Here is a 26,527-nt window from a genome sequence, read left to right on the forward strand (position 1 = left end):
TTGCTTTTAGTAGGCAATCCCGAAGAATATTCATTCCTCATGCCGGTCATGAAAGCTTTAATAGAAAAATGCCGCAATGCTTTTAATTTGGAGTCTGTGTTACCTGATTTACCACCGACCTCTTCTGGCCCCGTGTTTTTCAATGATTTTCAAATGTACAGCACCAGTAAGAAGTGGAAAAATTTCATGGAGAGAATTGTAAGTACAATTAACGTCCATTTTTACAATGTCTAAAGTTATACCGACTAAAAGTATTTTCTTACAAAAATTATTTTAACCGACAATATAACTTTAGGTTAAAAATTAACCAGATATCGTGAAAATAGGGCTAAAGCTTAATATCTATCCTTAATAATATATTTCGTAACAAAAATCGATTTTTCTTATGAAAACAGTAAAAACACTAAATAACTTTGTAAATAAGATTTCAATCGAGAAAAGGAGATCGATCTGTGATCACCAGGGAAACCAAAATATGCAAATGCATGTTTTTTCTGGTGAGTCTAAGATATTTACACGTTTCAGAACTATTTAAGAATTTTGGCATCGATTTGTTAGTGCATACTTTTGCATATTTTACCCTTAAATGCATATTTTTGCATATATTTGTTTTAAGAGCATATTTATGTCATATTTTTGCGTTTTTAGAGCATATTTTACTGTTTAATAGCATATTTTGACTTTATGAAACAAATTTTGTCTTACTTATTTTTCGCTTTTGTGTTACAGGCTTTTACTTGCATTGTTTAAAATAAAAAATTTAAATATAGATGGCTTTTCACGAAAAAAAAAATTTAAAAATTTAAAATTTAAAAAAAAATTAAAAAAACGATTCGAAATTTATTTTTCCAAAAAATGAAAAAACTGAAAAAAAAATTTTTGTTCAGCTAAAAATATTTAAATTTTTTATTTTGAAGTATAATTTGGTGAAGGGTATATAAGATTCGGCACAGCCGAATATAGCTCTCTTACTTGTTTTAATATAAAATAAGCACTATTTTAATAATAGCGCCATCTAAAATCAAATTTTAGTTCTAATTTAAACATAACCGTTCTAAGTGTTAAAGAAATATTGTCTTTTAAATTTGCTCCTATAACATCAGTTGATGTCGAAAGAACATTTTCTATGTATAAAAATGTTTTCAGATCCAATAGACAACGATTTATGTTACTTTACCTTTTTAGAAATGAATTGTATTAGCGGTATTCACAATGTAGAGTAAAAAAGCAGAAGAGCTATTTATTGACAAACATTTCAATTTCTAATGTATTTTGTTTTTATTTTTTGGATATTGTGCTCATTTACTACATTGCCAGGCCAAGTACTCTACATCGTGAATAACGCTATTGATTTTTTTTTAATAAAAGTATATTTTTTGGTTAAAAATTATATAAAAGTTTGTTTTTTTAAGAGCATATTTTTTTAAATTTTAAGAGCATATTTTAAAGTTTTTATTGCATATTTAAAGCGCTTAAAATGCTTTTTTTAGAGCATATTTCCGGTTTCCCTGGTGATCACTCATACTTCTGACAAAAAATCTACTTTTCATATGAAAAAACTATAAAATCTAAAATTCTTTATATCTTTGTAAATAAGCTTTTAATCGAGAAAAGGAGATCGATCTGTGATCACTCATATTTCTGACCAAAAATAGATTTTTCATATGAAAAAACTCAAAAATCTAAAATCCTTCATAACTTTGTAAATAAGCGTTCAATTGAGAAAAGGAGATCGATTTGTGATTACTCATATTTCTGACCAAAAATCGATTATTCATATAAAAAAACTCAAAAATCTAAAATTCTTTATATTTTTGTAAATAAGCTTTTAATCGAGAAAAGGAGATTGATCTATGTTCACTCATATTTCTGACCAAAAATCGATTTTTCATATAAAAAAACTCAAAAATTTAAATTCTTTATATCTTTGTAAATAAGCTTTTAATCGAGAAAAGGAGTTCGATCTGGGATCACTTATATTTCGTACCAAAAATCGAATTTTCATATTAAAAAAACTCAAAAATCTAAAATCCTTCAACTTTTATAAATAAGCGCTCAATGGAGAAAAGGAGATCGATCTGTGATTCTCACATTTGTAAATATCTTTGTATATATTATCAAAAATATAAAATCCTTCATAACTTTGTAAATAAGCCTTTAATCGAGAAAAGTAGTTCGATCTGTGATCACTCATATTTCGTACCAAAAATCTAATTTTCATATGAAAAAACTCAAAAATCTAAAATTCTTCATAACTTTGTAAATAAGTGTTCAATCGAGAAAAGGAGATCGATCTGTGATCACTCATATTTCTCACCAAAAATCGATTTTGTATATGAAAAAACTAAAAAAATCTAAATTCTTTATATCTTTTTAAATAAGCTTTTAATCGAGAAAAGCAGATCGATCTGTGATCACTCTTATTTCTCACCAAAAATTTATTTTTCATATGAAAAACTTCAAAAATCGAAATTCCTTAATAACTTTGTATATAAGCGCTTAATCTTGAAAAGGAGATCGATCTTTGATCACTCATATTTCTGACCAAAAGTCGATTTTTTATATAAAAAATCTCAAAAATCTAAAATCCTTATTAACTTTGTAAATAAGCGTTCAATCGAGAAAAGGAGATCGATCTGTGATCACTCATATTTCGTACCAAAAATCGATTTTTCATATGAAAACTCAAATAACTAAAACCCTTAGTAAATTTGTATAAAAATTCAAAAATCTAAAATCCTTAAAAACTTTGGTTTTCAAAAAAGTTTCCGTTGTATTGTCACTCAGTGTAAATATATGTATTGTACAGTCCTACATTAAACTCCCATTTCGACACTTAAAACATCACATTAGTATTTGTTTTATACAAAATCATATTCTTTTATTACTACATAATTTAACTTAACAACTAACTATTTAATAAATAAACTCAAAATAATTTATGATTTTTCGGCAAATTACGATAAACATCTCTATCATTTAAGGGACTCTTGAAAACAGTTGTATCGAATATATTTTTTGTGGTCCGTTTCGTGAGTTTATTTTCATTTGTTGACTTCATTTGGGGTTGTTCTGTGCTTGTACTCTCATGTAGTCTAAAGCGATTTCTAAAGAAATTGCCATTGTAGATTTTGGGTGTTGTGACAATGCCATCATAATAGCTCTTTGATTTGGATTTTTCAATTGATATAATTTCGACTTTAGCGGGAGCCTCTGTTGTGGTGGTGGTGCTGGTTGTGGTAGATCTTTGCTGTTTATAATGATAACGTCTATTTTTCGTACTCAATGCATTAACAGCAGAGGTGCTGCTGCTGCTGGGTGTTGTCACCATAATGGATGAGGTACGAATTTTCATGGGATTCCAGGGTCCGCTGTTGTAATTTTGATTGATTTTATTCTGGTTATTGATATTTTCGACACGATGTGATTCATGGGCATCTGGTTCTCTCGAATTTCTATATTTATTGCTATTTTCTTTTTCGAAAGCCTCTTCAAGTTCTGGCACATCTAGGATATGTTTCGTAGTCGACGTGGTGGTAGAGGAACCCTTATTATTACGTTTTCTCTTACGCGTTCTGACCAAATGATTTATGGGCGAGTGGGGCTTTTGCAGTACAGTTTGTGGTCGTGTGGCGGATGAATGTACTTCATTTGGTGTGGCTTCCTGCGATTCGGGCCTTTGTTCGGAGGCTGTTGCTGACTGCTGTCTGTTGGTATGATCCAATGTTTGTGGTGGATAAATTTCTCTTTCTTGATTGCTAGAGGCATCAAAAGGTATGGGATCATAGATGGGTACTTCATAACTTGATTTTGGATAGTCATAGGGGGGTTGTTTGTGATTAACATTAATGGGAAGCTCCTGTGATGTTGGTATATATTCATCTATAGATTCATGTCTAGTTGGCGCTGGTTGGTAGCTAGCTGGTTGATTGCTATCAGAACCTTCTTGATAGGATGGACCGGTATGTTCATAATTTCCTTGTGGTGGACTTCCATAGCTATTTGAGGGCTGATAATTTGTGGGTGGATGATATTCTTGCGGTGGCTCTTGGTAGCTGGGTTCCTCATAACTGGGAGGATATGCCGGCTGATGTTCTGGCTGATATTTTCCACTGGAATAGGAGTTTTCGTTTGAGGGTGGTATATTGATTTCATAAGAAGGCGAATAGGTAATTTCAATACTCGATTCCGGTTGTGGAGGTTCCGCAAAATGATATGTTTCTGTTTTACTTGGACCATAACTTGCATGAGCTGGCTTTTGTTCGACTACTGAATATTTATTGTAATCATTTGAACCAGTTGGTACTGGTAGATGAAGATCTGGCACACCATATGAAGTGGCTGGAATACGATGTGCTTGTTTGGACGGCTTACTATAGGAATATTCGTTTTTACCATGAGCATTATAGAAGGGTTTTTCTACTTCAGTATAAACTGGTTTTGTTGAAGGTGGCTCATATTTGTATTTATTATCACTGGGCTTATTTTCATAGCCCGTAGTATAGACAAATTCTGTTGGCACTCCATAATTGCTGTGGGGTTTTCGAGTTTTAGGCGGTGCATATGAATATGTAACTATGGGCTTGGTGGTTTCCTTAAAAGTGATTTCTGGAGCGTTATAGCTATAAGTAGGCGGTTTGTGTACCTCTGTATATGATGGTTCTTTATAGCTAATTTCCGGAGCTGCATACGTATAAGTAGCTGGTTTTTGTATTTCTTTATACGTTGTCTCTATTGCAGGTGCATGATGCTTGTACAAATCCAAATCCATTGATTGCGACTCATAGCTAGAGGGCGGCAAATCAAAATTAGCCGATTCCACATTCATGTGTGAAAACTCTTCAATTATTGAAGAATCAAATGTGGGTTTCTTAATGCTGATCGGTTTGCGGCTGTAGTATATTGCTGGTGGTGGTTCTGCAAAACTATATTTTATTTTTGGCCTTTTAACACGTTTCATTTTGAAACGTTTTGGTCGAATTATATGTTTAACAATGGTGCGTGGTGGCTGTCGCCTATAGCGTATTAGAGCCTCTGCTATGGGCTGTTCAGATGTTGAGTTATTTTCCAATAAAGTCACATTTTTTAGCAGTGTTTCTGCTTCTGCTTTGGTGTTGCTGTCGGTGGCTAAGGCCAAGCTTAGATGTAGTATAATCTGGAAATATATAAGAAATTAGGTGAAATGGAGATTTATAAATAGTAATTGTAAAACTATATCATATTTATGATTTGTTAGTTTATTTTATTACAACGATTTTAAATTGCATCTTCAATAAAGGAATATATTGTTTTTTCTGTTGTTTTACCACATGTTTTTAACATATGAAGTAATCGTTCCAACTTTCTATGCGGAATTTCTTGAACGTAGTGGGATATTACTTTTGAAAGCATTTTACTTTGCAGCTAGTTTTATTGTCAATCCCAAATCTATCTGGAAAAAATTATAAAAATGTTTCTCTTCAGAATAAAGCGAAAAAGAACGATCGATCATCTGTGATCACTTTTATTTTCAACCAAAAATCCATTTTTTGTATGAAAATCAAGTAAAACATAAAATTGGCTATAAGTCGGTAAATAGTGGTCCAAATGGAAAAAGGGCGATCATCTGTGATCACTTCTATTTTCAACCAAAAATCCATTTTTTTTTATGAAAATCAAGTAAAACATAAAATTGGCTATAAATCGGTAAATAGTGGTCCAAATGGAAAAAGGAAGATTATCTGTGATCACTTCTATTTTCAATCAAAAATCGATCTTTTATATGAAAATCCAGTAAAACATAAAATTGGCTATAAGTCGGTAAATAGTGTTCCAAATGGAAAAAGGACGATCATCTGTGATCACTTTTATTTCTAGACAAAAATCGATTTTTTATATGAAAATCAAGTAAAACATAAAATTGGCTATAAGTCGGTAAATAGTGTTCCAAATGGAAAAAGGGCGATCATCTGTGATCACTTTTATTTTCAACCAAAAATCCATTTTTTTATGAAAATCAATTAAAACATAAAATTGGCTATAAGTCGGTAAATAGTGGTCCAAATGGAAAAAGGACGACCATCTGTGATCACTATTATTTTCAGTCAAAAATCGATTTTTTGTATGAAAATCAAGTAAAACATAAAATTGGCTATAAGTCGGTAAATAGTGGTTCCAAATGGAAAAAGGACGATCATCTGTGATCACTTTTATTTTCAACCAAAAATCCATTTTTTTTTATGAAAATCAAGTAAACATAAAATTGGCTATAAGTCGGTAAATAGTGTTACAAATGGAAAAAGGACGATCATCTGTGATCACTTCTATTTTCAACCAAAAATCCATTTTTTTTATGAAAATCAAGTAAAACATAAAATTGGCTATAAATCGGTAAATAGTGGTCCAAATGGAAAAAGGAAGATTATCTGTGATCACTTCTATTTTCAATCAAAAATCGATATTTTATATGAAAATCCAGTAAAACATAAAATTGGCTATAAATCGGTAAATAGTGGTCCAAATGGAAAAAGGGCGATCATCTGTGATCACTTTTATTTTCAACCAAAAATCCATTTTTTTATGAAAATCAATTAAAACATAAAATTGGCTATAAGTCGGTAAATAGTGGTTCCAAATGGAAAAAGGACGACCATCTGTGATCACCAGGGCAACCAAAAATATGCTCTAAAAAAAGTGTTTTATGCGCATAAAATATGCACTTAAAAACGAAAAATATGCTCTTAAAATATAAAAATATGCACTTAAAAATAGTTGGTTATTGTTTGATTTCAAAGTTTTATTAATTAAATATATCAGAAGTAAAATAAATATTGAGCTCAAAAATAAAATTGGTTATTATAGCATTAAATTTCGATTTTGGTGACTTGGGCACTACATGAAAATAGTTTGGTTCAATTAATTTCATTAATTTAGCAATAGATTACTACGAGTTTACTTAAGTTTTTAAATTTCTTAGACAATCTTAATTAATTGATTTTTCTCATATTTTAAAATGCCTAATACTTCCAAAATTTTTTAGTAAGTAGTAGCATAATATTTATAGGATCAGTAGGGAGTGGATGTTCCATATAAATTTTTCAATACGTTTTTATTCTACATAAAGCTGTAAAAACCACTTTTTTAACATTTGAATTATGTTTCAAAAACGGAGAGCATGTGTAATTTTTATTAAAAAATTTCAATGGAACATTCATCGTGTATGTAGATTAACATCTAAATAAATTCGGTTTCCAAAATTTAAGTAGAATTATCAAATGGAACAATAGTGGAATGATTTGTTCTATTTAAGACTGCGTTAATTTAAAAAAAAAAACATTTTGTTGCAGTTTTATCATTGGGACTCAGAATGCCGTGACAATTTCTGTTTGATCCTTGCTCATCCATTGTTTCGACTATCGATATCCATGTATATTGTTTTTAATGATTTCTTAATATCTTCGTTAAAATTTTGAACTCGAAGTTTTCGATGAATCTTAATATTCTGAACATTTGTTGAATAGTTGTTTAGTTTTATATTAGTGGTAAACTGTTAATGCCCAACCATAACTGCCTCAAGCAACCTTATGTTTTTTTAATGTATCCAAAATTTTAAGAAGTTGGCCTAATAACATACAATTTTGAAATTTTCTTTTGTTTAATTCAAATATATGGAAACTAAGCTGCCTTAAGTTAACGAAAATTCGATGAAGATAATTCGATTATAGATACTATAATTTTTTCTTTAAGTAGATTATGCCAATTACACAGTGCAACAGTGAAAAAAATACACGATCATGACTATATAGGTTCGACTGTACTACCAAAGGGTAGTAAAACCCTGTACTCAGTTTGTCCATTTTGGTGACCGATTTTTTTTTATGGGCCCCCAAAGTTTCTGAAAATCAGTTGGGCCTCTAAAAAAGGTGTCATCAGTTTTTGGTTAACAGCTAATTCAGACTTTGTGATATGGCTTAACTTTATATGGCAATAATATAGCTAAGAGTCCGCCAAATAAATTTTGTTAAAATTTGTTTCCAAAAAATAGCTTTTTCGTGCACTTTTGTTGAAAAAATATAGGAATAAAATTTTTTTTTTTTTACTTTTTTTAGAATAACTTCCAGGGTCTCCTAATTTTTTACTAACAATATTTAGCAAAGTTGTAGCTACGGTAAAGTTGAACAACTCTTGAGAACATATCAGTGCATTCTGAACGTGTCTAGTCACTCTAAATAGTACATAAAGTGATCTTTGTACCTTAACAATTTTCGTTTTTACTATTTTTTTACGCTAAAACAAAGATTTTTTGTTAAAATAGTATGATCAAGCCCACACTTCTATGTTCTGCTGTATTATTTACTCGGCTGAGGTGTTCGGAATGGGGATCAGTGAGTGGACCCTCAATGTCACACATTTAAAAAAAAATCGCCAAAAAGCCATTATGATCCGAATGAGCTGAAATTTGAAATGTAGATAGTCCTTGAGAAGGTCTACATATGCTTTTATCTGTAGGTATCTCTTTTAGTTCAAGAGATATTTAAGTTCAATTTTTTTTTAAATTTTGCTCGATCTTTTTTTTTGTATGTCTGCTTTTACACACAGCAAGTTTACTTGAAGCAAGTCTCTTCGATTCCCTTTTAAACTTGCTCGACTGTTTACACACAGCAAGTCTGTGTTCAATTTTGTATGTCAAAACCTAATAGACGCCATAGTGAAAATGAGAAAACAAAAGAGAATTGAAGAGACTTGCCAGTACAAGCAAGTGTGCCCCCCTCTTCTTTCTTCTTACCTCTCTCTCCTATAAACTCTAGACTTGCGCAAGAAAACTTGCCCTGTGTAAAAGCAGACTATTTTATATATGATGGGCCTACGAAAGGTAGAAATTTGTTTTTTTATATACGACGTATATTTGCGATAAAATTCTAAAGAAAATTAAATAAACCTGATAACAATTATTTTGTCCCTATAAAAGTTACACGCATCCAAAGTTGAAGCATCTTTTTATATATTTCAACTTTGTATGCGTGTGTTTTTTAAGTTTTTTCCCAAAAAAGTCCCCATATTTTTTCTTTTATAAAAAACTAATTTTCTTCGGGACTATATAAATTTTTTTATGATCTAGAGAGAGAACTTAAGGCAAAAACTTATAAAGTAAAATTTGACTAACTTAAGCGGACATTGTATCACACAGCCCTATCCAAACTTGGCCAATTTTGAAACAAAATTTTAAGTTTGAGTAAAAAATTCTAAAAACGCAAAGCACCGATCCTCAAACGCTCATCATATTCGTATAGCCCTATATATTGTTTATATATATACAAAACGTTTTTACTATCATACTGTAAATAACATCAAAGTGGGCTATTTTCTTAAAAAAACTCAGTTTTTGGAACACATTTTCCCCGTTTTAGGAATTTCGATGTTTGAAAACAAAGAATGGCAACATTAGTGATTCCATTGACTTAAGAACATTTAGATCTATATTACTTCCAAATCTTATTGTGATGTCTGTAAGTGTTCAAATTTTACATTAATTCAAAGTTTTTATTTTTCTTGATGGAAAATCACCATTTTATAATATAGTTAGTTTTTAAGGTAAAATACGTCCGAAAATACACAAAATTTATTCATTTCACTAAAATGTCAATCTCCAAGTCATAAGGTTTCCACCGATATCAAAAACTTATATAAAAATCTTATATTTACTCTTCAGAAGCTCCACAAACCTTACCCACTTTCAAAAATGTTGATGTTTTTTCATATCTTGCATCAAGCCGGTCTTGCGTGATCAAGATTCGATAAGGTGATGCGCCCGGATCATACCGATAATGATTTGCCCATTCTTCGTTATTCCAGCACAATAGAGAAGTATACACTCGAACATACATTTTTAACAAAAAGTTTTTGTTTTAGAGTCAAAAAATAGAAAAAAAATTAAAATTTTTAAGCTACAAAGTGATTTTTGATAGCTATTTAGAATGCCTAGAAATGTTCGGATTGCATTGATATGTTCACAAGAGTTATTCAGATTTACCGTAGCTACAACTTTGCAAAATATTGTTATTGAAAAATTAGGAGTCCCTGGAAGTTATTCTAAAAAAAGTAAAAAAAAAAAATTTTCTTCCTATATTTTTTCAACAAAAGTGCACGAAACAGCTATTTATTGGAAACAAATTTTAACAAAATTTATTTGGCGGACTCTTAGCTATATTATTGCCATATAAAGTTAAGCCGTATCACAAAGTCTGAATTAGCTGTTAACCAAAAACTGATGACACCTTTTTTAGAGGCCCCACCGGTTTTCAGAAACTTTGGGGGCCCATAAAAAAAAATCGGTCACCAAAGTGGACAAACTGAGTATAGGGTTTTACTACCCTTTGGTAGTAGAGTCAAACGTATACTGTCATGATCTTGTGTTTTTCCAAAAGTCTTCATTTGTTGCATAGTGTTATCATTGGACCTTAACAAAATATAAAAATATAGAAATGAAAAATTACAATGCAAACAATAAAATTATATTAAGAAAACAAAATAAAGAAAAAAAAAGAAAATATGCATCAAAAATATGCAGTTATGCGTTGAATATGCAAAAATATGATATAAAACGCAAAATATGCTAAAATATGCAGTAAAGAGCAAAATATGCAAAAATATGCACTAACAAATCGACGCCAAAATTCTTAAAATTGTCTGAAACGGATAAATAACTACTCATATGTTTATACGACGCACAGCAAAAAATATGATATTGCATATTTTTGGTTGCCCTGGTGATCACTATTATTTTCAGTCAAAAATCGATTTTTTGTATGAAAATCAAGTAAAACATAAAATTGGCTATAAGTCGGTAAATAGTGGTTCCAAATGGAAAAAGGACGATCATCTGTGATCACATTTATTTTCAGTCAAAAATCGATTTTTTGTATGAAAATCAAGTAAAACATAAAATTGGCTATAAGTCGGTAAATAGTGGTCCAAATGGAAAAAAGACGATCATCTGTGATCACTTTTATTTTCAACCAAAAATCCATTTTTTTTTATGAAAATCAAGTAAACATAAAATTGGCTATAAGTCGGTAAATAGTGTTCCAAATGGAAAAAGGACGATCATCTGTGATCACTTATATTTTCAAACAAAAATCGATTTTTTGTATGAAAATCAAGTAAAACATAAGTCGGTAAATAGTGGTCCAAATGGAAAAAGGACGATCATCTGTGATCACTTTTATTTTCAACCAAAAATCCATTTTTTTTTATGAAAATCAAGTAAAACATAAAATTGGCTATAAGTCAGTAAATAGTGGTCCAAATGAAAAAAGGGCGATCATCTGTGATCACTTTTATTTTCAGTCAAAAATCGATTTTTTGTATGAAAATCAAGTAAAACATAAAATTGGCTATAAGTCGGTAAATAGTGTTCCAAATGGAAAAAGAGCGATCATCTGTGATCACTTATATTTTCAAACAAAAATCGATATTTTATATGAAAATCAAGTAAAACATAAAATTGGCTATAAATCGGTAAATAGTGGTCCAAATGGAAAAAGGAAGATTATCTGTGATCACTTCTATTTTCAATCAAAAATCGATATTTTATATGAAAATCCAGTAAAACATAAAATTGGCTATAAATCGGTAAATAGTGGTCCAAATGGAAAAAGGACGATCATCTGTGATCACTTTTATTTTCAGTCAAAAATCGATTTTTTGTATGAAAATCAAGTAAAACATAAAATTGGCTATAAGTCGGTAAATAGTAGTCCAAATGGAAAAAGGACGATCATCTGTGATCACTTTTATTTTCAGTCAAAAATCGATTTGTTTTACATTTTTTTTAAACAAATTTCTATGTTTATCTATTAAGGCACTCTATAGGGAATGTGTCTCAAACAAATCTAAAAAATTTCAAAAAATGTTCTACTTAAATGAATTTTATAAAAACACTATTTTTTAAACTAGATTTTGATAAACCTTTATTTTGAATCTTGTATTCAGAATATATATTGATTCCTATGGTTCCAAAGTGGAACAAAAGGCCACAACAAAGTTTTTCCATTCTGATCTATGCTGTACTTTCAGCTTCACTTCGGCCCAGGACTTTCCAGTTGAGTTTGTTTCAGTTTCGATTTGTCTGCTCCAGGTGTTAGCGGGTCTACCTATTCTTCTACTGCCTTAGGGGTTCCATTCAATTGTCATCTTGGCTACGTTGTCATTGGTGCGTCTGAGAACATGGCTAATCCAACTCTATTTACGATTGATGATTTGGATACGTATTAGTGTTCCCCCTGCTCTTTTTCACAGGTCTCAGTTTGAGCTATTTTCTGGAGGCGTTTTCGTAACGAGCGAATAATGAATACCTGCAAGGATTGCAAGTGGCTAGCTGTGTTCCAGGGTGTTCCAGGATTCACAGTCATACAACAGGACGAGACGCACGTCATATGAAATGAGGTGAAGCTTGATCCTCAGATGAATCTGGTGTGATTTCCATACCTTTTGCCATATCGTTGAATGTGTTTGCTAGGAGACATTTCTGGTCGAGATCTTTTAGTCGTCCTGTTAGGACCGAAGTTATGCCTCTTTTTCTGGTTGTTGCCTTAAGCATTATAACGTCAAGAATGTTTAGACTTTAGATTTTTCATACAGAGATTTTTACGTAATAATAACACTGTTCACGAATTTGACACTTTTTTTCCTGTCAAGCGGGGCACCCGGCGAGTTAACCTAATTCGAGTAAGCTGACCGGTTGGTGCTAACCGGTTTTTTTAGGTTAGCTATTGTTTTCGAGATATACCGTTATATCGAAAATGGAGAAGATTGCACAACATATATTCTCGTAACTTAAAAACTGTTTAGGTTATAGAATAAACTAAGTAAACCGAAATTTCCTTTAAGCAAGACTGAAACTTTTTTTAATCTGCGCAGTCGTTTTAGAAATATAATTTTTTTGTTAACAAAAAATAATTTCTTTTTTTGCAATTTTTCATAACGTTTTAAAAAACAAAAAATTTTAAATTTTTCTAAAAAAAATATTTTTTTGGCCAAAAAGTCTTTATTTTTATTGCGGAATTTCATGAAAAAACAACCAGTAATCACACAATCTTGGTGGCAAATTCACGTCACCTCCGCGAGAGAGGAGGTGACGTGAAATCTTTCATGTAATTCTTTCATGTAACCACATGTCATCCACGGCTATTCGTCCAATTTTGCCAGAAATAATTGGTTATCGTTGTTATCGTTGACCCGGCAACGTTACAAAATCCGCACCAAACAGTAATTTTTGTGGATGCTTTGGCATCTGGTAAACCGCGTGTGGCTGGTACCGTGAAATAACTACAAAACATTGGTAGGGGTTTATTTTATTTGTTCAATAAAGATTATTTGAGCTCAAAGGTTTTTGTACTTTCGGATGTATCAAAAAGGGGCTTCGCTCAGTAACGATATCTTGCATTGCTGGCCTTTTGCCGTGCGTAAAAGTTTTCTCCTCTGAGGTGTATCAAAAATAGTTAAATCGATCTCCGAAAATGATTTTGAGTTATTATTTAGTGTTCAAATTGTTTTTGGTAAAGATATTCTTAAGTAAAGATATTCTTCATTGAAATTTTTTTTAGAAAGTAAATTAAAAAATTCTGTTTTGACCCAAGTCTATTGAATTTGGTCCATGATTTTATCTTGTCGCTGGTTTTAAAAATATTTTAGTAAATTATTCTAATAATATTTTCTATTCGCTATTCTTTTGAATATCGAGGAAATTTAAAAAATTAATCGATCACATGAATGAGAAAAAAATTTAAGACCCCATTCACACTAGGCAATTTAGTTGAGCAAGTCTCTTGTGTTTGTTGATGCCAGATGTAATGTCGGGTTAAGGAGAAGAAATTTAACATGCTGTTTTGTTGTTGGGCAAGAGACTTGCGCAACTAAATTGGCTAGTGTGAAAGGGGTCAAACTTGTATTCGATCAAAATTAAACTCGATTAAACCCTAAAGGAATTTATTGGTCATTAATACTTGATTTATATAGATAACTTCTTAAATTTTTCCACAAATAAATTTTATTTACAAATAATTCTAGGAATTTTGAGCTGATCGATTCATAATTGACCATAACTCTTTTATGGGAGCTATGGTCCATTTTCGAAAATTACTTTAAACTCTAAGAAATGGTGGTATCTAGAAAAAATTCAACACCAATAAGTTTCATATAGCTAATTTCATGGCGATCGGTCCATAATTGAACATAGCTCCCATACAAGGCCCACTTTTTGGTATCCAAATAAAATTTAACAGAAAGAAGTTTCATATAGAAATAAATCGCTCGGCATAATTTCATAACAATCGTCCATAATTTGTGATAGCTCCCATATAAGATCCACTTCCGAAAATCACTAAATAAAATAAATTATTAAAATTTTAAAAGAAAAATGTTTTTGATCATTTACTCAGTGTAGGGCATTTTATGGTCGGGCTGCATCGACTATACTTCCATACTTTTTTTTAATGGCTTTGTATAGGTCAAATTATGTTACCATATTAAGGACGATCTACTAGATCTAGCTAAATTATTTTATAATTTCAAATCAACTTGTCTTGAGATTTTGAGTTTTTTTTTTTTGTTTTTCAAAGAAAATAATTGAAATAAAATTGTATAATAGACTCATTAAAATGAGGCAAGTATAATTCTTGGTGAACATTTTCATATTTTTTTTTTAATTTCTTGCACAATTACAAAACAAAATAAATATTGAAACATTTTTAATGCTCGTACATAATAAATAATGACCAATAAAAAATGTTCAATCTTTTCAATTTCAATAAGTTTTCTTTCTATTTTTTCCAATTAAAATGAGTTTATTATTTTCAATTGAAAGTTTTTCCTCTTTATTGCTTTTTTTTATTATTTTATTATTTGCATATACATAAGTATGTATAATAACACTGCAAAATATAATTTTCACTTAATTGTAGCATATTTGAGATAGATCAGGACAAGTTTAAACTTGTTCTGCCACAATTGTTTTCATTATTATATCACTTTCACTTCGAAAATTCCACAAGGCATATACGTTAAAGTATTTCCTTTACTTTTTCCTTATTTTTTTTTTACACATTTCTTTTATTATACAAAATTTACATAAATTAATTTTGTGTTTATTTTCATTGCAATTGCTCCACCCACAATGTTGTAATATTTTGATTAAAATAAAAAGTGCATTATTATGAGTATTTTTTATTTGCCGCTCATTATTACAAATATTTTCATGTTACATGATCACTTTTAAGTAACTGGCTGGTTTGGTAGTTACATTACATTACTTTATTTTAATATTTGAATTTGAAAATTATTTAATTATCTTGGGTTACCGTTACACATTTCAGTATTTGTTTGTTGTGTGTGAGTGTAATAATAAATTTTGGAGAGTTTTATTACTCTTACATATATAAGAGTTGTTTTGTTAGTAATTGTATCTAATTGTTACATCGACTGAATGTATTTTCAAAACTTACTACAACGATGCAATAGTTAAAACACCACAATTGCTGTTTTATTGTTCTATTATAAGTTTCTTTGTTGGCCATCATTGCAAACGTTTCGTTTAAAAATTGTTATAGTTTTTCCACAATTTTGTTTTGAGGGGTTTATTTGTTTTATTATTATTAATTTCCGTAATCCCAGCTTTGTTGTACAAACATTTCGTTGGACTTTCTTTCGCCGACTAAACTGTTTACCAAGAAAGAGATCTTGTTTTATGAAAATTTCTTTAAAAACTTGTATAACGCTACTACGAAAGCGCACCAGCACCAGCAACACCAAATACAATCACATCAAAACACATATAAACCGAAACAAAATATTTTTTTATTAAATAAAGTAGAAAAATGAAAAAAACAAAAATAATAAATAAAATAAAATTTACTGCAAATGGTTAGATGGAAGCACCTTCAACGAGCAGAAGCCACCATGGGAAATTATATGTGAGCGTGTTTGTTGATGTCTTTTTTTTATTTATAAAAATAAAACTAACCAAAACAAACCGTTTGCAAGTGCACAGTGGAATAGAAGGTAGGAACATGTAGAATATCAACAGTTACCGTTTGACACCATTAACAAAATAAATGCAATTATCATTACCAACGCTGTTTCGGTAACGGTAGCTTAACTGATCTGAAATGGTATTTTAGGAGTAACGGTAGCTTAGCCGTAACGTTAGCCAACTTTGATATTTATTTATATTTTTTTTTAAATTTCGAACATTATTGTCATTGTCATCTTGTTTATGCATGATCTAGAGATTATTTTAACTGCTTGAAATATTTTTCGAACATACGTTAGGTTAGGTACCATGAGCAACCACTCGTCAAGCAGCTCACTTGGGTCCATTCAAAACAGATCCCAAGATACCCAAGAAGAAAACAGCAGGTTATTTATAATTCTTCCGTTGTCTCCGAGGTGAACCAACCAGATTATCTGATGAAGGTCTAGATTCGTCTTAGATTCATCCTCGATAGCTCATTTAAACACGATAGGAATGGGATTCCAAGGATACGTTCCCTCAAGTTTGTCAGAGCCGGGCATTGGCAGAATAGGTGGGACACCGTCTCCTTCTCTTCTTCGTTATGACAGCTTCTACAGTAGTTGTTGTACTGTAGGCCCAGTCTGGTGGGTTCATTGGTCAACCTGTTTTGTGCAGTCTCATGTAGTCTCTGCTGTACAACCATCTTAAATTTTGCAAGCGAAATACCAGAAAAGGGTTCGATCGCCTCCTCAACCATCATCGCCAATTCATCTGCTATACAATTACCTTGATTTCCATCGTGCCCAGGGTCCCATACAAGCGTTATCCTAGAATGTCTCATTTAGAGATAATCGGCATTCTCGTTAACCTAGATGTCGTGTAGACACCCGCTATTCCGTTAAGGGCAGATCAGTAAATATACATCTGTGAACTTTTGACAAAACAATTTAAGTGGAATTTTCAAATTTTTCAGGAGAGCGCAACAACTGTTGAATTTATCGATCAATATTTTATTATTTGAACTTGAAGAACTTTATTATTTGTCTCAAAGAATTATACAAAGGATAAATAATAAAATAATTATCGATAAATTCAACAGTTTTTTAAGTTGTTTTGTCAAAAACAAATCAACAACAACTCCAATTAAGTTGATTTGTTTTTTTATGATATCTCAGAAACTAATATTCGTAAGAAGAAGCAGATTAATGTAAACGGAGCGTTTTGAAAAGTTAATTTTATTTAAAAAAAACTAAGATATTTTCTTATCTCGTCTTAAGATGTTTTGTCCAAACTCCACAGACATACTATATCTCCAGATATTCGATAATGCCTAATGTCATCAATCTTGTACCTCCTACTGAAGAGGGGGTTCACACTAAGTCCACTCGAAACACTCCACTCACTCAGTGTACTTAATGCTGATTCCAGATATTAATACCGCAACATCATCAGCATACGCGACTGCTTTAATCCTTCTGCTGTCCATTTTGACAAGCAGGGTATTCATAGCCATGTTCCACAGAAGTGCTGATAGTACATCTGCCTGTGGGGTTCCACGATTGGCCACTTTTGAGATACTAATGTCAACGTTGCAAATAGGAATATATAACCAAGTATCTTTTCTACTATTCGGCGTATGCATATATCAATCCCAAGTCCATCCATCGCAGATAGGATAGCTTTATTAAAAGCTCCTTTTATATCTAGGAAGATAACAAGTGTGCTAGCTACTCTTCAATGGAGAGATTTGCATGTTGAGATTTAGAGATGAGTTCCGTCGGAATAGTCATTCTCAAGGGTTTTCAGCAGAAAGGCTGCAGTACTGATCGTTCTGTAATCTTTGGTTTAGTGTGAGTCTCATTACCTCCTTTCAGAATGAAGACGACTTTATACCTCTTCCACCATGTATGAATAGATCCATCTGATACACGCTAGGTATATATTGGTGAGTCATGATACATGTATTTCTTCATTGTTCTGAAAATCAGCAGGTCCAGGGAATTTAAACAGGTCGAAGCTTTTGATTGGCCAATGGATTCTTTCCCTATTCACCGGAACAGAGTTAACACATGGAGCAACAAAATCAGCCTTCACAGCATTCAATGGGAGCCAAGCAGTGTCAAGATGGACCTCAAGTGTCTCCTTATCGGTTAGTCTCAGAGGATCCTTCTATGCCGCTATAGATGTCCCTACAGGATTTCCTTTTAGCGTTTCTCGTAAGGTTCTTAAAATGAGTCAATGAAGAATTGTATGCCGGCCACTTTCCCAACATATTTGCCACGTTGAACAGTTTACAAGACGTCCTTCTGCCATGTTCTATCTCAGAATTCCATCAAGGAGACTTATTCCCTATTATGGTCTGGTCAGATTTCAGCTCATAATAGATAGGACCCTCTTGCTCCAACCAAATGCATTACCTTAACGTCTTGGATATTTTTCTTTAGTATCGAACATATATAATCGTCCTTCAAGGTCTCCTTATGTGCTAGCGACTCTTCAATGTAGAAAACTAACGAATGTAAAGCTGTTTCCAGTGTAGGTGTAGGTATGTTGGGATTTAGAGATGTGTTCCGTCGGAATAGTCATTCTCAAGTGTACGTCAATCATCCTCCCAAGGATTTTCAGCAGAAAGGATGCATGACTAATCGTTCTGTAATCCTTTGGTTTAGTGTGAGTCGCTTTACCTTCTTTCGGAATGAAGACGACTCTAGACCTCGTTCATACACGCTAGGTATATACTGAAAATCCAGCAGATTTAAACGGGTCGAAGCTTTTGATTGCAAAATGTATTCTTTCTCTATTCACCGGAACAGAGTTAACACATGGAGCAACAAAGTCAGCAGCACCATTCAAAGTCTCATCGCTGACTGGTAGGCAACCAGGGAAATGAGTGTCAAGTAGGATCTCAAGTGTCTCCTTACTATTTAGAGATAGAATTGTATGTAATCGGTTAGTCTCAGAGGATCCTGCCACTCCGCTATAGAAGGGTACCGTGAAATAACTCCCAAATGAAATAACTCCCCACGAGGAGTTGTTTCATATTTCATTATGAAACAACTCCTAACGCATAGGTAGTTATTTCATAATTTTTTTTGTTATTTCATAATGCAATAACTCCCAATGAAACAACTTCCAATTAAATTTTTGTTGGGTTTTATTTCATTTTATTTTGGGAATTAAGAGTTATTTCACTGTATTGGGAGTTATTTCATTTTTGTTGGGTTCTACTTTGCAAAAGCAGAACCCATTAATATCAAAAACTGGCTTCACTCAGAAAAGTTTTTTAGCATTGGCGGCTTTCGGACGGGCGCTAAGGTTTTCTCGTCTGGGGTGCATCAAAAACTGGCTTCGCTCAAAAAGTTTTTTGCATTGCCGCAAAGGTTTTCTCCTCTGGGTTGAATCAAAAACCGACTTCGCTCAGAAAAGATTCTTTTTACATTGTCGGCCTTTGTCAGGTTGAAACGATTTCTTAATATGGTGCGATTACTCCCAGAGGAATGCAATGCAAAAATTGTTTGGTAAGCGAAGAATAATTTCACTTTTGAAGTTTCTTTTTTTAGATTACATAAATAAATTGCTTCGGATTGGGAATTATTTCATTTCTATTGGGAATTATTTCATTTCTATTGGGATTTATTTCATTTGGAGTTATTTCGCTTTTTTGGGAGTAATATTTTTAAAATTATGAAACCGCCGATTATTGGGAGTAATTTAATTTTACCCTTTGGTAGTTATTTCATTTTTGATGGGAACTATTTCATAGGGAGTTATTTCATTGGGAGTTATTTCACGGTACCCTATAGAAGTCCTCTAGGATTTTCCTTTCGCGTTTCTCGTAATGTTCTTAAAGTGATTCAATAAGGATTTGTATGCCGGCTAGTTTCCCAACATATTTGCCACGTTGAACAGTTTACTACACGTCCTTCTGCCGTGTGATATCTCAGGATTCCACCAAGATGGTCTGGTCAGATTTCAATAGCTCATAATAAATATGACCCTTTTGCTCCCACCAAATACAGAGCATGGATATTTGGCTTTGGTATCGATTCGGCTGGTTGGCCGTGCTTCGCGTACCATCTTTTACGCTTCGGGTTATCGTAATGGATCCATTTTTCATCGCAATCAATGATTCGGTGAAAATTTTTTTTTCTTTTATATCATTCAAACATCTTTTCGAACATGCATAATCCTCTTTCAAGGTCTCTCAACTTCAATTCGTATGGTAGCCAATTTCCCTGATTTTGAATTCTGAATGAATTCTGTTGCTCGCAAACGTTTTGAAATTGCTGATCAAGTAGCTCCCAATGATTTTGCAATCTCTTGTTGAGTTTTACAACAATCTTCATTAAGTAATGCCTCCAATTCGCCCAGGCCAGGGCGATCATTGTCTTCCGTATCAAAATCAGTACTTCTGAACCGAATAACCATCTCTCGCACGTTGAAACCGATGGAACACATTCACCATAATCTTTGGAGAGCAATCGGTGTGATTCTCCAGCACTTTTTTGTAAATTAAAGAAGTAAAGCAAAATGTCCCGCATATAACGCTTATGATGATGTTCAAGTATTCTCCTAGTTTATATATTTTGTCCCACTGTTTTGATATGTTTTTATAATATATTTTATTTTTTTGTTTTGAATCAAAATCAACTTTGTTGATTTCAACTCTATGCTGTTGTCTTTTTGCTAAAGGTTCAATCCACTCTTTGTAGTTTTTAAGAAAACAAAATAAAAAATCAAATACACACGACAAAAACAGACAGATACCAACAATTGTCACTTGAATTGCTGAAGCAGAACGGACTTATTTACTAACTTTTTACTTAGTACCAATAGCAACAGCAAAAATAACAACAACAACAGTATAACACATAGCAACAACAATTTAATAAATTTATTTTTAAAACTTACCAACAATTTGAAATTTATATGCAACAAGATGTAACTTTTTAAGAGGCTTAAATTAGTTTTTGTAATTTTTGTTTGTCATTTATATGAGTACTCAGTCATATTAGCCACGTTTAATTAAATTAGCAATAAATTTTAAAATTATTTTGAATGGATTATTAGCTTTTTTAAGTAAACTGCACAACAAATGCATTTAATTTTTATGCTTTTTCATGGGTATTATTTATGTTACTGCTACTTAGTTTCCTGCCATTAAAATTGTAAATTAAATGTCAACTTATTGGTTATAAATTTCGATTATCCTCCTCCTACCACTTGACATTACTGCAGCAATAACATTTGCCATAAATTTTTCTAGCTGTCATTATGAATACTAAGAGAGAAAATTATAATGACAGGGCCTTTATATTGCTGCCCTTTAATAAATCTACTAATTTGTTCAATTAGCATCCTATACCGTCTCCCTTCAGAAGTTCTAACATTTCTAATTTCAGACAGTTTAATTTCTTGTATTTGTTTGAAAAATTGGGGGTTTCCCCTCAAAGAACCTGCTAATTTCTTTCCAACTGCCTTACGAAAAAAGCCGTTTGAAAAATCTTACCCTCCAAATATAACAGAATTCTTAAGATTTTTCCAATAGCCCTTTTAAAGGGCCTTCTTATTCCTTCAATTTGCTATTGATAAAATTTGTATAACTTACATGTGCATCTGAGTTTGAGTTTTGGTTAACAGCTTAAACATTGTGATGGTATTACGAAACAGGCTTCATTTATTCACAATTCTTCTCTCTGTCTCAATTCATTCATGTCTCATAGGATTTCCTGTTTTTTTAAAACTTTTTTTTTATTGAACTTGAACTTGCATCGCTAAAATGCAACTTCAGTTGGGATTCCATATTGTGGCGGCAAGTTGGCATTCAGCTGAAAATGAAGGAAAAAAAAAAGAAAAACAATCATTTTACTACTTCATTTAACAAATTCGAATGAAGTTGAAGGTGATCGTAATGATGACGATGGTCGTGTTTCAATGATCATGTTCACAATAACGTTTTATTGTTGTTTTTTCTTCTTTCTTTTGTGATCCACACTGAAATGCTTATGGAAAACTAAAATGGGGGGAACAAAATCTTGATTTGCCGGTTTATTACTTTTTCCATGATTTTCTTATTTACTTTTTATTATATTATATTTTATTTAATGCGTTTTTGTTTTTATTATATTTTCATTTTATAAAAAATGTTATTTCTTTTTTGTTATTGATTTATTGTAAATTACTTTTAAAAGCGCATGCAGTGGTAAAATTTACCTTTTTTTGTGTGTCTTCATAAGTTGTATTAAATTTATTTGTACGTTATTTTGTTTAATGAGGTTTTTTATTGATGTTTAATTTAGTGTTTTTTATTATTATTAATATTTTTGGTGTTCCTTGTGTACCCTACATGCATTATTAGGGGTTTATTTGAAGGTATTGGCAGTGATTTTTTTTAATTTCCAATTATTGTATGACTATCGCTAAGGATAAATATTCATAGATTTTCTGGTGAAGATTTGCGCCATTACAATTTGTGTTTGCGAGAGTTTGAAGAGAATGTTGAAATGTTTGAGAATAGCCAGGCTTATCCTCAGTATGGGAAAGAATCTATTATTGTGTTGAATCGCAATTCGTTCGCAATGGAGGGTATAATCGGACCTAGGATGGCGAAATCGTTTATTGTGATTTCTCATCGAAAGTCCTGAAAATTACTTAAACTCTATAGGGGCGGTTTTAGGTACTACTAACATTCGACATGTTAATTTATATGTTTTCCTGCAGTATAACCCTTTGTCGACCGACGGTACTTATAAGTACCATAAAAATAATAAGCTCACAAAATGAAAACAAAACATATTTTGACCCTTTTTGCCCAAAAGTACACTATAATCTTTGGAATAATATATATTTTTTTTGCCTATTGGCAAACTCGGTTACCCAGATTAAAGGTGAATTATTTCATGTTCTCATTGAGATGTTTATTTATGTTGTAATGACGAAAAATTCCATAAAATTGACTTGTAATAGAAAATTTTATAAAAGTTACAAAACTAATCAATATATTAATAAAATGTAAACAAAAATCTATAAGTTTTATTATCTTTTGGCTGATGCTGACCCAACGGTACCAGGTCTCTTTCGGATCCTTGCAGGTCCTCCATAAATTTAAAATTTTGTAAATAACATCCTGAAGTACTTATTTTCAGTATTTCATACAAAAAATAAAACTTTTTCAACGATTTATGGTCTGCAAGGGGATAAACAAGTGACAAAATTCAAAATTGGTCTCCATGTCTTCATTGAACTATTGAAGTATAGCTTCAAAGTTGAAGTATAGCATGAAAGTTAAACCCCCGAGAGGAGCTTTAGTTAAAAATCTTACACTGTATATGCCCAAAATGCTGTCGATCAGAGAAGTTTTCAGAGGTGTCTCTTAATATTTCCGATTAATTCAGTTTCTCAACCTATACTCGAAATGAAGAACTTCTTCTTTAACTATACGCGATTTTCGTAAGTTGTTTTTAGCTCTACTCACATAATTCGCGATCCAGGATGTCCAGGAAGGCCTTCATAAAGCGGAGTGTCACGACATGTTGTCCAGTCACAAGGTCTGAGCTGGTTTAAGACGTAAAATTTCAGTTGTTATGACTGTTTGTAATAGTACTTTGTAGCTTACGAACTAAAAGTTAGTGAAGAGCTCCGGATATGTGATTTCTTCACATATGGCTAGAATGAATTTGTACTCTAACAACCTTCTTCGCGCAGATGATTGCATTTTGAATTCCGACCTAAAAAAACTTCATGTTTAACTGTACGAAGTTTTAATAAGGTTTCCTTAAACTCTACGAACGACTGGAGATTCACAATACAGGATGTCCAGGATGGCTTTCTTAAATTGGTTTGGATATTCAGTTGGTGTGATTATAGCCAATTTGTTACATCCTGTAGAAACGGAACGGCGTAGACCAGTACTCTCAAGTTTCAGATTTGGAAACCAATTACATCTTCAATTTGGAAAAAAAGTGCCGTATGGTGGATGTGTTCCATCGGATTCAACGTGTGTGACATGGTTTGTGCGGTTCGGTAGTGGTGATTTTGACACGGAAGTCTGAGATTGCCAAGGCCAACCAAAAAAGTTTGAAGACCAAAAATTGTAGGCATTACTCCATGAACTCAACGAGAGCCTGCACAATTATTGGGAGCTACTCAAGCAGCAATTTCAAAACGTTTGCAAGCAGCAGGATTCATTCAGTCAGCAAGGAAATTGGATACCATACGAATTGAAGCAGAGAGACCTTGAAAGACGATTTTGCATGTCCGAAATGATGCTTGAACGCTATAAAAGAAAATCATTTTTGCACCAAATCATTATTTGCGATGGAAAATAGATCCACTACCATAATCCAAAGCGCATGAGATCTTATGTGAAGCCCGGCCAATCAGTCGAATCGATATCAAAGTCAAATATCCATGGCGCTAAGGTAATTCTCTGTATTTGTTGGGAGCAAAAGGATCCTATTTATTATGAGATGCTGAATTCTGACCAAACCTTCGCAGGGAACTCAACTGATTCGTTTGAAGCGAGCATTGGCCCACTCCCAGTATATGCGGTCAGAAATGAAACCGATCATGACATATTGCAAAACCTGTTACACAGTATTTAGAATGAAGTGGTAGGGAAATTTTGCCTCATCCGCTTTATAGTCCAGACCTTGCCCCGACTACTATTTGTTCCGATCGATGCAGAACACTCTCTCTGGGATATGGTTCACTTTGGAACAGAGTATCCAAATTTTGGTTGATTCGTTCTTGGCCTCAAAAGATGAGCAATTCTTTTGACGAGGAATCCATATATTTCCAGAAAGAAAAAAGAAAGAAATCCAGAATTTTTAAGTCATACACAAATATAAAGTATGAATTTTCAAAGGAATCAATTTAATACATTTTTAATACCAAGGCATTAAACCTATACATTAATTTATTAACGAAATAATTAAAAGATAAAATGTATTTCGTAAATATAATTAAGAATTAATTATTTCGAACCTTCGATGCATAGAGAATTGTGTCCTTGATTGATAGCCAGTGGAGCAATATTCAAAGCTGCCTTAAAGACTGTCTCCCAATTATGTCATGTTGATAGAACCATTCCTCATGTAATCCAAGAAAGGACCTTTGAATATATATGAGAAGAACCTAAGATCCATTGGATGGGAGATCGTATACAGCAGATTTTATCATTACTCATAGAGATTGCGGTTGCAGGATTCCTAATGAATATCGTATTTGCAGATCGCCCACCGTCCATAGCATTCACAGAGATTAACCAGCCGTGGTAAACAAGAATAGTTCTGCTACAACTGAGATATAACTCACGCAAATATCGTGCGGTAAATGTATGCCAGAGTCCTCATGACACTACTTCCCAGCCACTGCAGTGATGCATTTCCGAACAGGCCCAATTTCGAATGAACCTTTGCTTACCATGCATAGATATCTGACCATATGTCACCAACTCTGGTGTTAAAGTTTAGGGTCCTTATACCTGAAAGGGACTAGTGGTTAAACCAAACATGGTGGCAAAATAATGACGATCAAGTATGGTTTACTGATGGTTCCAAACAGGCTAATGGTGACACTGGGGCTGGTATCTATGGTCCCAATTTTCAAAGGGGTATCCCAATGGGAACATTTCCATCAATATTCCAGGCGGAGATTTACGCCATCCTTATATGCTCCAACGAGTGCTTAAGAAGGAGACTAAGGGATAATATAATATTTGTTATGTCTGATAGCCAGGCTGCTCTTAGAGCATTATCATCATATGAAGTGAGGTCTGGTGTGGTCATGGACGGCTTGACATCCTTGAATGAATTCGGCGCACACAATGAACTTATACTGTGCTGGGTACCTGGCCATGAAGGTCACGCTGGCAATGAACGTGCTGATTGTCTTGCCAACAGGGGCGCTCGACGCTCGTTTATAGGTCCTGAACCGTTCTTTGTCATCCCACGTGGATACACTATGGAACGTATTCGTTCTTGGGTTGAATCGGAATTTGCCCGTTTTTGGGGTAATCTACCAGGTCTAAGACAATCCAAACGATTCATCACCCTATCCAGACGTAGGTCCCAGTCGTTGCTTTCGCTCGGAAAGGGTGACTTGAGGATACTTACTGGATTATTTACCGGACACTGTGGTTTATGTTAGGTAACGTTGAGAATGAACAGTGCAGGTTCTGCGGACTTCATGCCGAAACCTCTGAACATGTTCTATGTGACTGCCCAATGCTGGCAATATGCAGAACTAAATGGCTCGGAAGGGCCTTAATGGCCCCGGGGGACGTAATTGATCTTTCACCTAATAGAATACTTGGCTTTATACGTAGCCAAAATCTATTAGGATGAAATAAATCTAGGCTGCACAAAAGATCCTTTGGGTCGCAGTGCGTAGAGCCTCACTAATAATAATACCATGCATAGAGAGTTATTGAGACTTTGTCATGAAGACTGTCTCCAAATTATGTCATGTTGATACAACATTTTCCGAAGTAATGCCAGAAAGGACTTTCGTATATACGTGGAGAACCTACAGAGTTAT

General features: G+C 32.8%; 2 protein-coding genes across 4 annotated transcripts in view; one reads left to right on the plus strand and one right to left on the minus strand.

Moving 5' to 3' along the window:
* The window catches only part of LOC135954338 (neurobeachin-like protein 1), a 167,093-nt gene that overhangs the window by 16,811 nt on the left and 123,755 nt on the right, over positions 1 to 26,527 (plus strand). For 2 of the 3 annotated variants that reach the window (XM_065504478.1, XM_065504476.1), the window contains one exon: positions 11 to 198. In XM_065504478.1, the coding sequence (XP_065360550.1) occupies positions 11 to 198 (188 nt within the window). The remainder of the gene's footprint in view (positions 1 to 10; positions 199 to 26,527) is intronic. The other variant, XM_065504477.1, reaches the window with a different exon arrangement.
* On the minus strand, positions 2,862 to 25,502 carry LOC135953720 (uncharacterized). The gene is made up of 3 exons (XM_065503697.1): positions 25,473 to 25,502; positions 4,692 to 5,155; positions 2,862 to 4,622 (listed from the first exon to the last, which is right to left on the minus strand). Exons 1-3 carry the CDS (start codon positions 25,500 to 25,502, stop codon positions 2,930 to 2,932), a joined length of 2,187 nt encoding a protein of 728 aa, XP_065359769.1. The 3' UTR covers positions 2,862 to 2,929.

The sequence above is a fragment of the Calliphora vicina genome, chromosome 3, assembly GCF_958450345.1.
Source record: "Calliphora vicina chromosome 3, idCalVici1.1, whole genome shotgun sequence".
NCBI classification, from domain to species: domain Eukaryota; kingdom Metazoa; phylum Arthropoda; class Insecta; order Diptera; family Calliphoridae; genus Calliphora; species Calliphora vicina.